At 40.2% G+C, this 14,302-nt stretch overlaps 2 protein-coding genes across 2 annotated transcripts; both read left to right on the plus strand.

Moving 5' to 3' along the window:
* Nucleotides 1-2,269: 2,269 nt before the first annotated feature.
* On the plus strand, nucleotides 2,270-5,476 carry LOC137261242 (C-signal-like). The gene is made up of 2 exons (XM_067798956.1): nucleotides 2,270-2,655; nucleotides 4,907-5,476. Exons 1-2 carry the CDS (start codon nucleotides 2,292-2,294, stop codon nucleotides 5,305-5,307), a joined length of 765 nt encoding a protein of 254 aa, XP_067655057.1. The 5' UTR covers nucleotides 2,270-2,291; the 3' UTR covers nucleotides 5,308-5,476.
* A 3,635-nt stretch (nucleotides 5,477-9,111) lies between these two features.
* LOC137261515 (C-signal-like) lies at nucleotides 9,112-11,045 on the plus strand. The gene is made up of 2 exons (XM_067799272.1): nucleotides 9,112-9,480; nucleotides 10,501-11,045. Exons 1-2 carry the CDS (start codon nucleotides 9,117-9,119, stop codon nucleotides 10,899-10,901), a joined length of 765 nt encoding a protein of 254 aa, XP_067655373.1. The 5' UTR covers nucleotides 9,112-9,116; the 3' UTR covers nucleotides 10,902-11,045.
* Nucleotides 11,046-14,302: the final 3,257 nt, after the last annotated feature.

Consider the following 14,302-nt stretch of genomic DNA (forward strand, 5'->3'; position numbering starts at 1 on the left):
GTATATGCGACACACTTGTGATGGTGGTTTTGAATCTTGGTTTGTCTCGATTGTCTGTGTTCCCTGGTTTATCATCACCAACCCTGGCAGACCTGCATCTCTGTGGGCTTTCCTTCCGCATCAAGACAATATTGATGATTTCTGATAGAACCAGCCGGGTCGATGATGATTGTACATTTGCTAAGGTCTACTGCATCTCAGTGATGCATCACTGCTATAACATGTTGCCTCGTAAGAATGGCTAGTATTATGAAATAGGATACCTCGGTTCCAATATAAATGCAATGTACATCTACCACACACACACACACACACACACACACACACACACACACACACACACACATGTACACGTGTCGTACAAAGAAATCGAGTAGATTGTTGCAGATACAACTTTATATCAATATAATATACAAGTTGTCTCTCGAAAATGGGTTGTATTTTATTTCTGGAATTAAACGCGCAGATGTCCAGAATTATTTGCAAATAAAACATAAGCAAACTTTTCAAACACAACTACATTATTATCCATTACGTTTGATAGTAATTTTCTTTTCACACCCACAAAAAATCTCAAACGGTACGTGTCCCAAAGCATTCAAAATAAATTTAAACTTACTACTATTTTTAACATATGTTATATTGGGATTACACTTTCTTGGTAAAGTACAAATTCTAGTACATTTTTTTAGTTGTGTCCCGTCCGGGATTCGAACCTCGGTTCCAATATGAATACAATGTACATCTACCACACACACACACACACACACACACACACACACACACACACACACACACACACACACACACACACACACACACACACACACACACACACACACACACACACACACACACGTACACACACGTACACACACACACACACACGTACACACACACACACACACACACACACACACACGTACACACATGTACACGTGTCGTACAAAGAAATCGAGTAGATTGTTCCAGATACAACTTTATCTCAATATAATATACAAGTTGTCTCTCGAAAATGGGTTGTATATTATATTTCTGCAATTATCCAGATTCTATCCAAACTTATTTGCAAATAAAACATAAATAAACGTTTCCAACACAACCGCTTTATTAGCCATGATTACCTTTGATAGTAATTTTCCTTTCACACCAGTAGGAAAAATCTCAAACGGTACGTGTCCCAAAGCATTCAAAGTAAATTTAAATTTACTACTATTCTTAACATATGTTATATTTGGGATTACACTTTCTTGATAAAGTACAAATTCTAGTACATTTTTTGAGTTGTGTCCCGTCCGGGATTCGAACCCACACCCTCAGAGTCAGGCACCTAATCGCCAGCAGGCAAAGTCTAACCCACTCAGCCACCACGACTTCCACTTACTACTGTCTTAAATCGTAGAATTTATGTTATTTTAATTTATGGCCAGATTATCTGTTAATCCAGCTAGGGTTGCATCGTCTTGTATACTTTTATTTTAGTTAAAATGTTTTAAATTTAATGACCAGTTTTCAAATTTACATCTGTGATAAACTAGTTGTTTTACTGTTCTTGCGCTACATGGTTTATGTAATTTCCGTATAATTATTATAACTATATAGCTTGATATAGTCACAATATGGTTGAAATACTGCCGATCTGACTTAACATTTACTCATTTAATTACTCACTCACTAAAATCTTAAAAGCGCACTTTTAATAATATTGGGGTGAGTGGGAGGTGTGAGATGCGCTCCAAAATCATAGAGTCCCAGGATCGGGCAATGCACCTCAGGGCAAAATTATCTTCCGGGCACAATGATCCGTCACAGCACATACATAGATTAGACTAACAGCTAGTCTCTGAAATGAAAAGATTTTACTGAAAAAACGTTCATAGTGAAAAAAAATAATACAATGAAATGGAGTCCTGAGACTTTCTTCATTTTCAGAAGCTATGGAAATCTAGACTTGCCACATTTTCTAGACTTGCGTGGGCTTTCTTGGATATATATACTTCAGAGTCTGTACGACAGACTAAAACTTAGACATCAGTAATGTGTTAAAGCTCCTCACACCGGTGGATCAATAATTTATAGGTTATGATGAAGTCAACTTAGCATGCCGATCTGGCGCTCACAATGCAGTCACAAATAAGTGATGCAAGTAATTCCATGAGTTGTATTGTAGACAATATCAATGAAACGATAAACGAAAATCGGGTCACTGTGAGAAAGGTGGATCGTCGCATTTACCTCCCTTTGTTTACACGGCCGCCTCATTCTGTTGCTCGTGACCTGCTTCGGCGGACATGTCTAAGTTGTCTCCAAACTCCGTATTTATCACGGGTGCCAATCGAGGTTTAGGGTTGGCATTTGTGAAGCACTTTCTGGGTCTTGAGGAACCACCTACACATGTGTTCGCTGCCTGCAGACAGCCCGACCAGGCCACAGAGTTAACTCGGTTAGCGGGCGAGAATGGACGTGTTCGCGTGGTGAGGCTGGATGTCAGAGAGGATGAAGAAATCGCTGCGGCTGTGGTGGAGGTGGAGAAAGTTGTTGGTGATGACGGACTTAATCTACTGCTGAACAATGCCGGTGTTAACCATCAGGAACGAGGCCTGGAATCACTGACACGGGAGAAGATGAACTATCACTTTGACTGTAATGTTACTGGTAGGTTGAAATAGTATGATAAGGACCAAACCAAAATATATACTACAGGAATGTTTTACAAAAACATGTGCAGCAATCGCACACACACACACAAAACACACACACACACACACACACACACACACACACACATTCAAATGTACGGACACAACACACATCCACTAGTCGTAAATATTAGATCGGACACTGATAGAAACTGCGACCAGGCCTTACTTGGGCTGACCTTTTGCTAAAATGAAGCGTCTGATTGCAAGGGGGAGAAAGCCTTAGTGCTTGGTATTACACTTTAATGTGTCGTTTACAGCTGGAAGATTGCTGAGTGCGACGTAAAACTCACTCACTCACCCACGTGAGGAATCACTCAGTCACTTCATAACAAAACGTGATTTGTCATCGCGGACATCAGGAGAAAGTTAATTATCACTTCAACGATGACATTACTTATTTGTGTGTATGTTTTGCGTGTTTTTATTTTTGTTTGTTTGTGTTCTTGTATTTTCCTCTTTTTGATTTTATGTATTAATTATTATTTAGGTTATCTGCTTTGTCTAGATTTCGTCAGCACAAGAGCTACTAGTGGCGCCAGGGAACAGTGATTCCTTTCAATGGAAACTGTGTGAGTGACGAGTGGTAACGGTTGGGCAAGATACCCCCAAACGAAGACTGCATGTCATCACATATACTGAACAGAAAAAGAAACACAAATCTGGCTTTTTGTCAAGTGTATTAATAGAAGACATAACTGTCAACGCTTACTTTTATGACATTTCATTTTATCGATCATTGCATTTCCTTTGCTGTTTAGTATATAGTCAGTGACACCTTCCCAAAATTTCCAACATCAGGTTTTCGTTTATCCCCGTGGAATCTGTTTCGATGCTTTTTTGTACTTGAAATGGTTGTTCAGTCCTTCATTATTTGTTCACTCTAATGTCGACACTTAGGACCCGTGAAGGTCCCGGGATAGAATAGGCCTTCAGCAACCCATGCATGCCATAAAAGGCGTCTATGCTTGTCGTAAGAGGCGACTAACGGGATCGGGTGGTCAGACTAGCTGACTTGGTTGCCACATGTCACCGGTTCCCAATTTCGCAGATCGATGCTCATGTTGTTGATCACTGGATTGTCTGGTCCAGACTCGATTATATACAGAGCGCCCCTATATAGTTGGAATATTACTGAGTGCGGCGTAAAACTAAACTCACTCAGTCTATACTTAACATATATGACGTAAACTTATAGCTTATTCGACACGATATGGCTGAAATGTGGCTTATGTGACATTAAATATTAACTCACTCACTCACTCATATATATAGCTTATAGTTGCTTTACTTTGAATTTAGTGAGTTAAAATTTATCTGCAATGCTATCATGTTAGCAATGTAGCAACTTTTGTATTGAACTTGAGAGGCTTAATTACTTGAAGTAATACAAACCTGCAATAAAAATAAAAGTACCTGAAATAAACGAGTTTCTTCTGACATGTTTGCGTGATAGGCAAGTATAAGTAAATATAATTATTCATTCATATTCATTCATATAATCAGCTGGTGACAGGACAGCTCACTGGCGTGCGACTTTAATGCCAAAAGCGAGGTGCGTCGGGGCAGCTTGGTGGTTAAAACTGTCACACGTCAGGCCGAAAACCAGGCTTCAACTTCCCTTATCTTACCTCACACATGAATGTCGCCTTCTGATTGGCTAAGCACTATTCTGTTATTTTCAATGTACCCCGCTTACAGGCGATGTATTATTTTCAATGTACACCGCTGGGAATTCCGATCTCTTCTGGTCCTTCAATGTAGTGCTTTTTTTAACTCGAATAACATTGAATCACACATCAAGCACGGAAAATACCGATGTTTTGCGATTGATAATCGATGGAAGGGAGATAACTCTAAATCTTGTTTCCTTGTGTTGTCTGCAAAATGGCGATTCGCCTCGCACTCAACAGAAGTGCTTCAAACAGTTCAAAATTAAAATTCGGGTGTTCTGTAAGATAAATGCGTTGTTCACTGTTCGGGGTCCATGGACTCGTATACCCTCGAGGTTTGTTTATGTTCTCCGAGCCCGTAGGGTGTGCGTCATCGTTACGGCGTGTTTCGTTAAAACTGCAAGTTCCGAATTGAAAATATATCTATCAATGCGGATCCTATGCTAATGCACCGAATATGAAAACATTGAGTGTGTCTTTTTTCAGAAACCAAATTATTTTGAGGCTATTTAACAAGATGTAATGTTGTTTCAGCTCCGCTGTTGGTTTGTAAAGCATTTCTTCCCTTACTGAGGCGGGCCGCAAACAAAACAGATTTCAGCTGCAGCAGAGCGGCCATTATCAACGTCTCATCCGTCTTGGGCCTAATCAGCTACGTCAGCAAACGGAACGACTTCCGCTACCCCTACAATAGTTCGAAATGTGCCCTCAACATGGTGACCGCTATTCTCGCGAGAGAGGTTTCCCCCGACGGGGTACTTGTGGCAGGGCTTCACCCCGGGTGGGTCAAGACCGACATGGGGGGCCCGAGCGGATTGCTTGATATAGACGAAAGTATTCCGAAGTGTATGAATACATTAGCAGCTATGAATAAAGATTCTTCAGGATTGTTGTATTCATACACAGGAACTGTTTTCCAGTGGAACGCCGAATAGGAATTCACCATCGTATGATATTAGCCTTTATATGTAACAGGCAACACTTTCTCAGGTTACGGAAGGACGTGTATCAACGTCGCGTATTCAGACTTTGAACAGAACATTGATTCTCCGAATGATTCTATTGTTAGATCGTATGAATGAATGAATAAATGGTTGAATTTGCCTTTGTTGTTGATTTTAGTTGTGGCGAAATGATCTAAGTAATATCAACTTATGGTTTTATGTTCATTATAATTATGCATACTGACTGCGTATGCCCGTCTATAGTAAAGGTATAAAATGTTACAGAAACACTTGGTGTCAAGTCTGGTGTATTTCCAAGTTCCATACACGAAAAATACGAGTTTCTGGCATAACCGGGCGATTGGGTAGCTTAGAGGTTAAAGCGTTAAATCGTCACGCCGAAGCCCCGGGTTCGATTCCCCACATGAGTACAATGTGTGAAGCCCAGTCAATATGCCGTGGGTCTATTGCGTCTCACTGTGGCATCAATGCTTATTTTTAACATGGCATTATGAAGTAGGATAAATATGCAAAAATATGTAAATTTGGTACAAGCACCTGTCATACAAACAATTTATAAAGTTTAACGATACTTACCTGTAAGTTGAAGTGTGACTTTAATTCTACCGAGCTATGACGTAGGGATTAGCAGGAATCCCGTTTCACGGAACAGTGAGGTGGAATCTCGTACACACACGTTTATAGTGAGGTTGAATCTAGTCCACACACATTTTGTAGAAGCAAACCACTACACAAACAGAGAAATCGGAAACGCACCTGTACAAACAAATCTAGTGCACACACATATCGTACAAAAACATCGAGTGCACACACGTGTCATACAAACAAATTCAGAGCACTGGCCTGCCATATACTACACACACGTGTGCCATAGAAATAAATATAGTACACACACGTGTGCCATAGAAATAAATATAGTACACACACGTGTGCCATAGAAATAAATATAGTACACACACGTGTGCCATACAAATAAATATAGTACACACACGTGTGCCATACAAATAAATATAGTACACTGACGTGGAATACAAATAAATATAGTACACTGACGTGTGCCATACAAATAAATATAGTACACACACGTGTGCCATACAAATAAACATAGTACACACACGTGGAATACAAATAAATATAGTACACACACGTGTGCCATACAAATAAATATAGTACACACACGTGCCATACAAATAGATATAGTATACACACGTGTGCCATACAAATTTATATAGTACACACACGTGTGCCCTACAAATAAATATAGTACACACACGTGTGCCATACAAATAAATATAGTACACACACGTGTGCCATACAAATAAATATAGTACACACACGTGTGCCATACAAATAAATATAGTACACACACGTGTTGTAGAAGCGAAAGTCTATCTCTTCGCTTCGTATTGGTGTCTCATCAATACCTTTTTCTGATGCTGTGAGAGATCTTGGTGTCTTTCTATTTATTTATTTTACTTACCCATTTATGTACCCATTCACTGCTGGGTGGACTGGGACACATAGCCACAGCACGTTCCTGTACCCGCAACTAGGTCTTTTAAGTGCACACGGTTGTGTACTGTACACAAGGGGTTGTAACAACACGAAAAGAGTCTGTACACAAAGTTGTCTCCAAGGTTTTTACACCCTGTCATAGGTGGATTCGATCCGACACCTCAACCTCGCTGGATCACAAGCCTGGGGTTTAGCCAACTCGCCCACCTCGAAGTAATATGACAATGGACAAGCATGTAGGGCACACCTGTAGTATCGGTTTCTACCACCTGGGAAGTATTGGCCCGATGAGACTTTTGTTGACTCAGGAAGCCACTAGTCAGTTACTCAGGTCTCTGATTCTGTCCAGGATTGACCACGGCAACAGTTGGCTTATCAACATAAGACAAGATCTACCCAGGAAACTTCAGAGAGTACAAAATGTTCCAGCTATGGAAAAAATCCAACGTAAAACCAATATAGATGAATCTCCATTTGCTCCCAGTACAAACTAGAATCGAGTTGATGTTCTATCTCTGACCTACAGCTGTTACCATGACAGTGGACCAGCATATCTGAATGAACGTCTCCAGAAACATAATAATCAACATTGGTTTACCAAATCCTTCGCCCAGTGATCATTTTCAGTCTGTATTCCTTCTTCTGGAACTATCTTCCTTTTGACATCAAAATCTCCTCATCTTTACGGTCTTCAGGTTCAAACTTGGAACTCATTTGTCCCCCAAGTACTGTCCTTGACACCTAAGTTTTGAGCAACTGCAACAGATGGAAAATAGCGCATAGTAAATTCACGTTTTATTTATTAGTATGTATTATCTGTGAATAAGCAATTATTTCATCATACAAACGCGTAATGAGATGAGACCCCGAAGCACAATAAACATACATTTGTGTATTGGTCTAGGGACAGGCATCGACTATTGTTGAACTGCTTCTGATGCAAAGCCAAACGTGCTGGAAAAGAGCGGTTCCATGTTAGAATATGTTATCTGTTTTGTTTTGGCAAATATAGAGGTCGAAGTTTTATTTTGGCAAACATAAAGGTAGAAGTAATTATCAATGATTGGGGTAGTATTAAAGTTTGCGTTTCATGTGGTAGTGGATCGGTGAAGCATGAATATAGAGCATGTGAAAAGATATCAACACGGGACAACGTGGGTGTGTGCCAGCTTTAATAACACGTGTTTTAAAGGAAATGGTCGATCGAATTGATTCCACATATCTCGTAACTACGTCTACAGGAAACTGGAGCCCCTCAAAGTAGCATTTTAGAGGTCACTCTGCTTTGCATCGCAATGAACAATATTAATGTTGATAAATCAATGTTTGTTGACAATTTGCACGGGTATAAACTTTTATAAGAAAGCTACAGCTTTGTCTGTATATAGTATACAAGTGGTCCCTTATAATGAATTTACGGTTACTTAAGCTAAATCTTCACTTATTCAATGATAACGCACACTGATCCAGATGTTGTTTTCAAAAACACCTACAACGAAGTTGTCAAAGAAATTAAATTATTAGGTATAACTTCTGTTAGTAAGAGAAAACGTTGGAAAGATGTATCAAAATCTTCCAAGAGGTAGGAATTTTAAAAAAATGCATCTTAACATAAAATAAAATCTGGGCGTTTTACAAAATGGATGGTTCAACTCGCAAATCTTGTTGGATATACATGTACAAACACCTGACATGCTGTATAACGCTCGGCCACAGTTAATCATATCATCTTCCGTGTCACTTATAGAGCCGGAGATAGACCACTTCCACTTCATGGTTTACTTCTTTAAAAGGAGCAGATGCTCACATGTACGTTTCTTGTTCAGACTAGGAGTGGACACGGCTTATGAATGGCTATTTTACCCAAGTTCATATTATATTGAGTACATTCAAAATACTAAATTTCTCTCCTTTCTCTTGATATGTGACATTCTTTTGTATTTTTCCTTTTTATGTACACCTGTTTGACTTTAAATCAATTAATTCTAGCTTCAAATAGTTGAAATATTGTTGACATGCAGAAAAGTAAAAAATAATCTGTTAAACCTCCTTACATGTGTGGATCAATGTTTTAATAAGGTGATTTGTACGTTATGAAGAGGTTAGCGTCGCATGACGAGATAGCTAATTTCATGTGCTGCATTGTCTGCAATGAAAATGATATGATAAGCGAACAATTAAATCGGGTCACTGCCGGAAAGGCGGTTACCGCCCTTTATTACGCGGCCGCCTCATTCTGTTACTGTTGGCTTCCTTCGGCGGACATGTCCAAGTTGTCTCCAAAATCCGTATTTATCACGGGTGCCAATCGGGGTTTAGGGTTGGGGTTTGTAAAGCACTTCCTGGGTCTTGCGAAACCTCCTACCTACGTGTTCGCTACCTGCAGACAACCCGACCAGGCCACAGAGTTAACTCGGTTAGCGAAAGAGAATGGACGTGTCCGCATGGTGAAGCTGGATGTCAGAGAGGATGAAGAAATCGCTGCGGCTGTGGTGGAGGTGGAGAAAGTTGTTGGTGATGACGGACTTAATCTACTGCTGAACAATGCCGGTGTTAACCATCAGGAACGAGGCCTGGAATCACTGACACGGGAGAAGATGAACTATCACTTTGACTGTAATGTTACTGGTAGGTTCAAATATTTGTTACCGACCAAAGTAATCAGAATTTGTTCCAATTTGCATGAAGTGTTTGACAGGTATTTCGTAGTTAAACGTACCAGTGAATTTGGATAAATAATATATAGTCGTGTTTAGAAATGGTGGCTATACTACACTAAAGATGGACGTATGGTTCAAGAGACTAAAGGTGTATCATGTTATAAATATTAAAGTGTAACTTTCTCATCAAGACTTTTGTGGTCAAAGACATCAGCCGTCAGCCCTTCAAGCTAAAAAGGCCTGGTTCCCAATTGTCAGCTTATTAAGAAATATCATTTCCTCCCACTGAATGTAATTACTTACATATTTCATACCAAAATAGCGCCAATGGGTCTGAACTGTGGCGTTATAGTGTAAGAGCTAATATTGAAATGGTTCACACCTCTTTCTTTAAGAAATATCTTAGAGACATAATTTGTATCTAGTACTGTTCTTGGTGAATTTGGAAGATGAGAGTCATGAACTAACGACTTAACAGACGTATAACATTTTGGACAAGGCTTTTAAACATGGAAACTAATCCTTATCAAAAGGAGTGATATTTTATTCGTAAGTCACATGACGACCATGACGGTGTCACCCGAGCGTCACATGTTCGTACCTTGTTAAAGAGACTGGTCTTTCATATGGTGGATCTCCCAAGATTGGGAGATATGATAGGTTTCATGAAATTTTCAAACAGATTTTATGTAAAGACATTCAGTATCAGATATACCAAAGTATGCTCATCCGCATAGGAAATGTACTCGATAAATGCTCAGGCCCAATCGTCTAACCCACCTCGCACAACACCATCCCCTTGATATTGAATGTTCAGTCTCTAAATGTGTTTGGGATCTTCATGGGGAGAACGGGTTTTCCTACAGATTGGAGATTTGAAATTAGAATGGGATTGCCGAATGTCGCAAAGAAGAAAATATCGACTGAGTCTATTATGAGAGACGGAATTGTGTTGTACGTTGTCTTACATGATGCTATGTCGTTTCAGCTCCACTGTTGATTTCTAAAGCGTTCCTCCCCTTACTGAGACGAGCCGCAAACAAGACAGATTTCAGCTGTAGCAGAGCGGCCATTATCAACGTCGCTTCCAAGTTGAGCCTAATCAGCTACGTCAACAAAAGGAACGACTTCCGCTACTCCTACAATAGTTCGAAATGTGCCCTCAACATGGTGACGGATATTCTCGCGAGAGAGGTTTTCCCCGACGGGGTGCTTGTGGCAGGGCTTCACCCCGGGTGGGTCAAGACCGACATGGGGGGCCCGAACGCAATGTTAAATATAGAAGAAAGTATTCCCAAGTGTACGGATACAATAGCAGCTATGAATAAAGATTCGTCAGGATTGCTGTATTCATACACAGGGACTATTTGGCAGTGGAGCGCCGAATAGTGATTAATTACATCTTACGTGTGTAACAAAATATACATTTTCAGGTTATGGTAAGCATACATTAACCTTTACCTATGTTTAACGGGTTACATTTCTGAATGCATCATCATTTATTCATTAAAACATTCTCTTGTTAGAAAATATAAATAGATAAACAAATAGTTGGAAATTGAAATTTTGTTCTTTTTGACTGTGCTAAAAAGATCGCCCAAAATAGTAGATGAGACAATGGCATCCACAGACTAACCAATTAATATTTTGTACGTTTATGTTTACCAAATGAGTATTGACGTGAATAGCCTGTACAATCATGTAATATGCAATAAATTATGATGGAGGATGGTATATCAACTATCAAGTTTGCTCATTGTGTCTCATTATTGTTTTGTTTATTCAAATGAGCGTATGGGCTCTAATACAATTGGGCTATTTCGACGGTATATCAGCTGTAATGTATGCTCGTTGTACCACACTAATTTTGAATGATTATTTAAATGAGCGGACAGTTGACCTATTTCGAAGGTATACCAGCTATTGTATTTGCTCATTGTCCCGCTTTACTTTAGTGTTTATTCATAAGTGCAGATCAGTACAACTGAGTTTTTTCGAGGGAACATCACCTAAGGCGTACTTGTGGAAAGGCGTACCTGGGGAAAGGTGTACCTGGCGAAAGTGTACCTGGAGAAAGGTGTATCTAGGGAAGGGTGTACATGCGGGAAAGGTGTGAATTGGAAAAGGGGCATCTGGGGAAGGGTGTGTCTGGGGAAAGACCTTTCTAGGTAAAGGTGTACCTGGGGAAAGGTGTACCAGGGACAAGGTGTACCAGGGACAAGGTGAAATTGAGGAAAGGTGTATCTGGGCCAAGGCGTGCCTGGGGAAGCGTGTACCTAGGGAAAGGTGTGTCAGGGGGAAGGTGTATCTGGGGAGAGGTGTATCTGGAGAACGTACATGGGGAACGGTGTACCTGGGGAAGGGTGTATCGGGGGAAAGGTGTATATGGGAAAGGGAGTACCAGTGGAAAGGTGTACTTGGGGAAAGATGTACTTGGGGAAAGGCGTACACAGAGTAAAAGCATACACGGGGAAGGGTCTACCTGGGGAAAGGCGTATCGTGGGAAAGTTGTACCAGGGGAAATGTGTATGTTGTGAAGGGTTTATCTGGGAAATGATGTACCTGTGGAAAGGTGTATCTGGGGAAAGCTGTGCCTCGTGAAAGGTGTACCAGAGAAAAGGTGTCCCTATGTGTGTATGTAGGAAAAGGTGTACTCAGAGGAAAGGTATATCTATGGAACGGTGTACCTGGAGAAAGGCGTACCTCGGGAAGGTGTACGTACCAGGGAAATGGTGTATCTTGTGAAGGGTGTATCTCCAGAAAGGTGTACACTGAGGAAAGGTATACCTGGGGAACGGTGTACCTGGAGAAAGACGTACCTCGGGGAGGTTTACCAGGATAAAGGTGTATCTTGTGAAGGGTGTATCTGGGGAAAGGTGTCTACCTGGGTAAAGGTTGTACATAAGGAGAGGTTTGCCCGTTTACCTGTTGAAAGGTGCACCTGGGGAAAGATGTACCTGGGGAAAGGTCTATCTGGGAAAAGGCGTAACTGGGGTAGGGTGTACCTTGGGAAAGGTCTATCTGGGAAAGGGTGTATCTGCAATTTGACTGATTCTCTGTGTTTCTGGTCTTGCAAAGAGTAAGACCTGGTGTGATATTGTGACTAAATTATGTGTACATAAAGATGTCATAAAGATCATGAAACTTTTAGCCAAGGCATGCACATGTATATGCTTGCGCTAAAAATATATTCTAGCTGTGTACACGGTTCCCATAGCCCAGCACCCATCAGTGATTGTGATTAATCAGTCGCAGATACATGTTAATGATTGTAAAGCAATATGATGAATGTTGGTATTAGCATTATTTCAGAATTAGTTCATATGGTTCCTAGTATGGGGATCTACCTTGGCGATCTATAGCCCAGGCTTTATGTTATATTGTCTTCTTTCATTAGTATACTTTAGTTTTATATGACAGTTTTATATTCATAACTGTGATACTGCAGTATTGTACTGTCCATTGTCGAAAGGTTTTACTCATCAAAATATTTTCCTTTGTTATTGTATCAATTGTTTTTGATACAATATGGCTGAGACATTCCCGATGTGACGTTAATTATTAACTTACTCGCTTATCCATTTCGGTATTAGGTCTGTCATTAAGTAACTGCCATTACGCTTTAACCAATACGCTACCTCGGCGACAAGAAAGAATACGAGTTTCACAGCCTAAACAGTGGCGAATACACAGCTGATCAATAAAATACGACCACGGCAAATGGGACATAGTCAGGACTAGATTGCAGTACACTGCAGCAAGACCAGACAGTAGGGATGTAAACATGAATAGTATTAGTACTACAGTAGCCGACAACCATGAGAGAGGCAACTTCTCCAAGGTCAGTGGATAACTTCATGCACTCTCTAATGGACAGAGACAAGAAGAAAGTGTTACTCGAATCAACACGCCGTGGTGTTTGAGCGTGGGATGTCATCAGTTTCCTTCTGAACAAAATCGAAATTCTTCGGATGGACCTTAACTCTGCTGACCAAGCCTCACTCTCCTACATAAGCAAGTTTGGACATACTTGAACCTTTGTATGAGTCTGACATCAACAAGTTCATAAAAGAACACCCAAAACGAACACACATCTGGTTCCGGATTACCTGGACCTTCTACCGCCAGGCAATACATAAATTGTCAATCACAGTCTTCTTAATGACACTGTACCTAAATCATTTAAGAAAGCACTTGCACAACCTCTTCTGCCTCTTCTGAAGCAGGAGGGACTCGAAGAGAATATTTTCAAAATTTTCAGCCGCTTCCAACAATGGCGTGTCCACTGTGTATATCAGCTTGAATGTGAGTGAGGTTAGTTTTACGCCAACAACAAACAAAGCAGGAAAACGCGCGTGTCGTACGAAACTCGAGTATACACACGTGTGGTAAAACTAATGTAGTACATACAGGTGATCTACAAGCAAATGTAGTACATACAGGTGATTTACAAACAAATGTAGTACATACAGGTGATTTACAAATAAATGTAGTACATACAGGTGATTTACAAATAAATGTAGTACATACAGGTGATCTACAAACAAATGTAGTACATACAGGTGATCTACAAGCAAATGTAGTACATACAGGTGATCTACAAATAAATGTAGTACATACAGGTGATCTACAAGCAAATGTAGTACATACAGGTGATCTACAAATAAATGTAGTACATACAGGTGATCTACAAACAAATGTAGTACATACAGGTGATTTACAAATAAATGTAGTACATACAGGTGATCTACAAACAAATGTAGTACATACAGGTGATCTACAAACAAATG

The sequence above is a fragment of the Haliotis asinina genome, chromosome 14 (genome assembly GCF_037392515.1).
Source record: "Haliotis asinina isolate JCU_RB_2024 chromosome 14, JCU_Hal_asi_v2, whole genome shotgun sequence".
Lineage (NCBI taxonomy): Eukaryota > Metazoa > Mollusca > Gastropoda > Lepetellida > Haliotidae > Haliotis > Haliotis asinina.

Bases quoted from the DNA above. Each gene is read 5' to 3' on its own strand.
- LOC137261242 (XM_067798956.1), top strand. From the start codon at position 2,292: ATGTCTAAGTTGTCTCCAAACTCCGTATTTATCACGGGTGCCAATCGA. The intron at 2,656-4,906 runs GTAGGTTGAAAT...ATGTTGTTTCAG, and splicing joins CTTTGACTGTAATGTTACTG to CTCCGCTGTTGGTTTGTAAA.
- LOC137261515 (XM_067799272.1), top strand. From the start codon at position 9,117: ATGTCCAAGTTGTCTCCAAAATCCGTATTTATCACGGGTGCCAATCGG. The intron at 9,481-10,500 runs GTAGGTTCAAAT...ATGTCGTTTCAG, and splicing joins CTTTGACTGTAATGTTACTG to CTCCACTGTTGATTTCTAAA.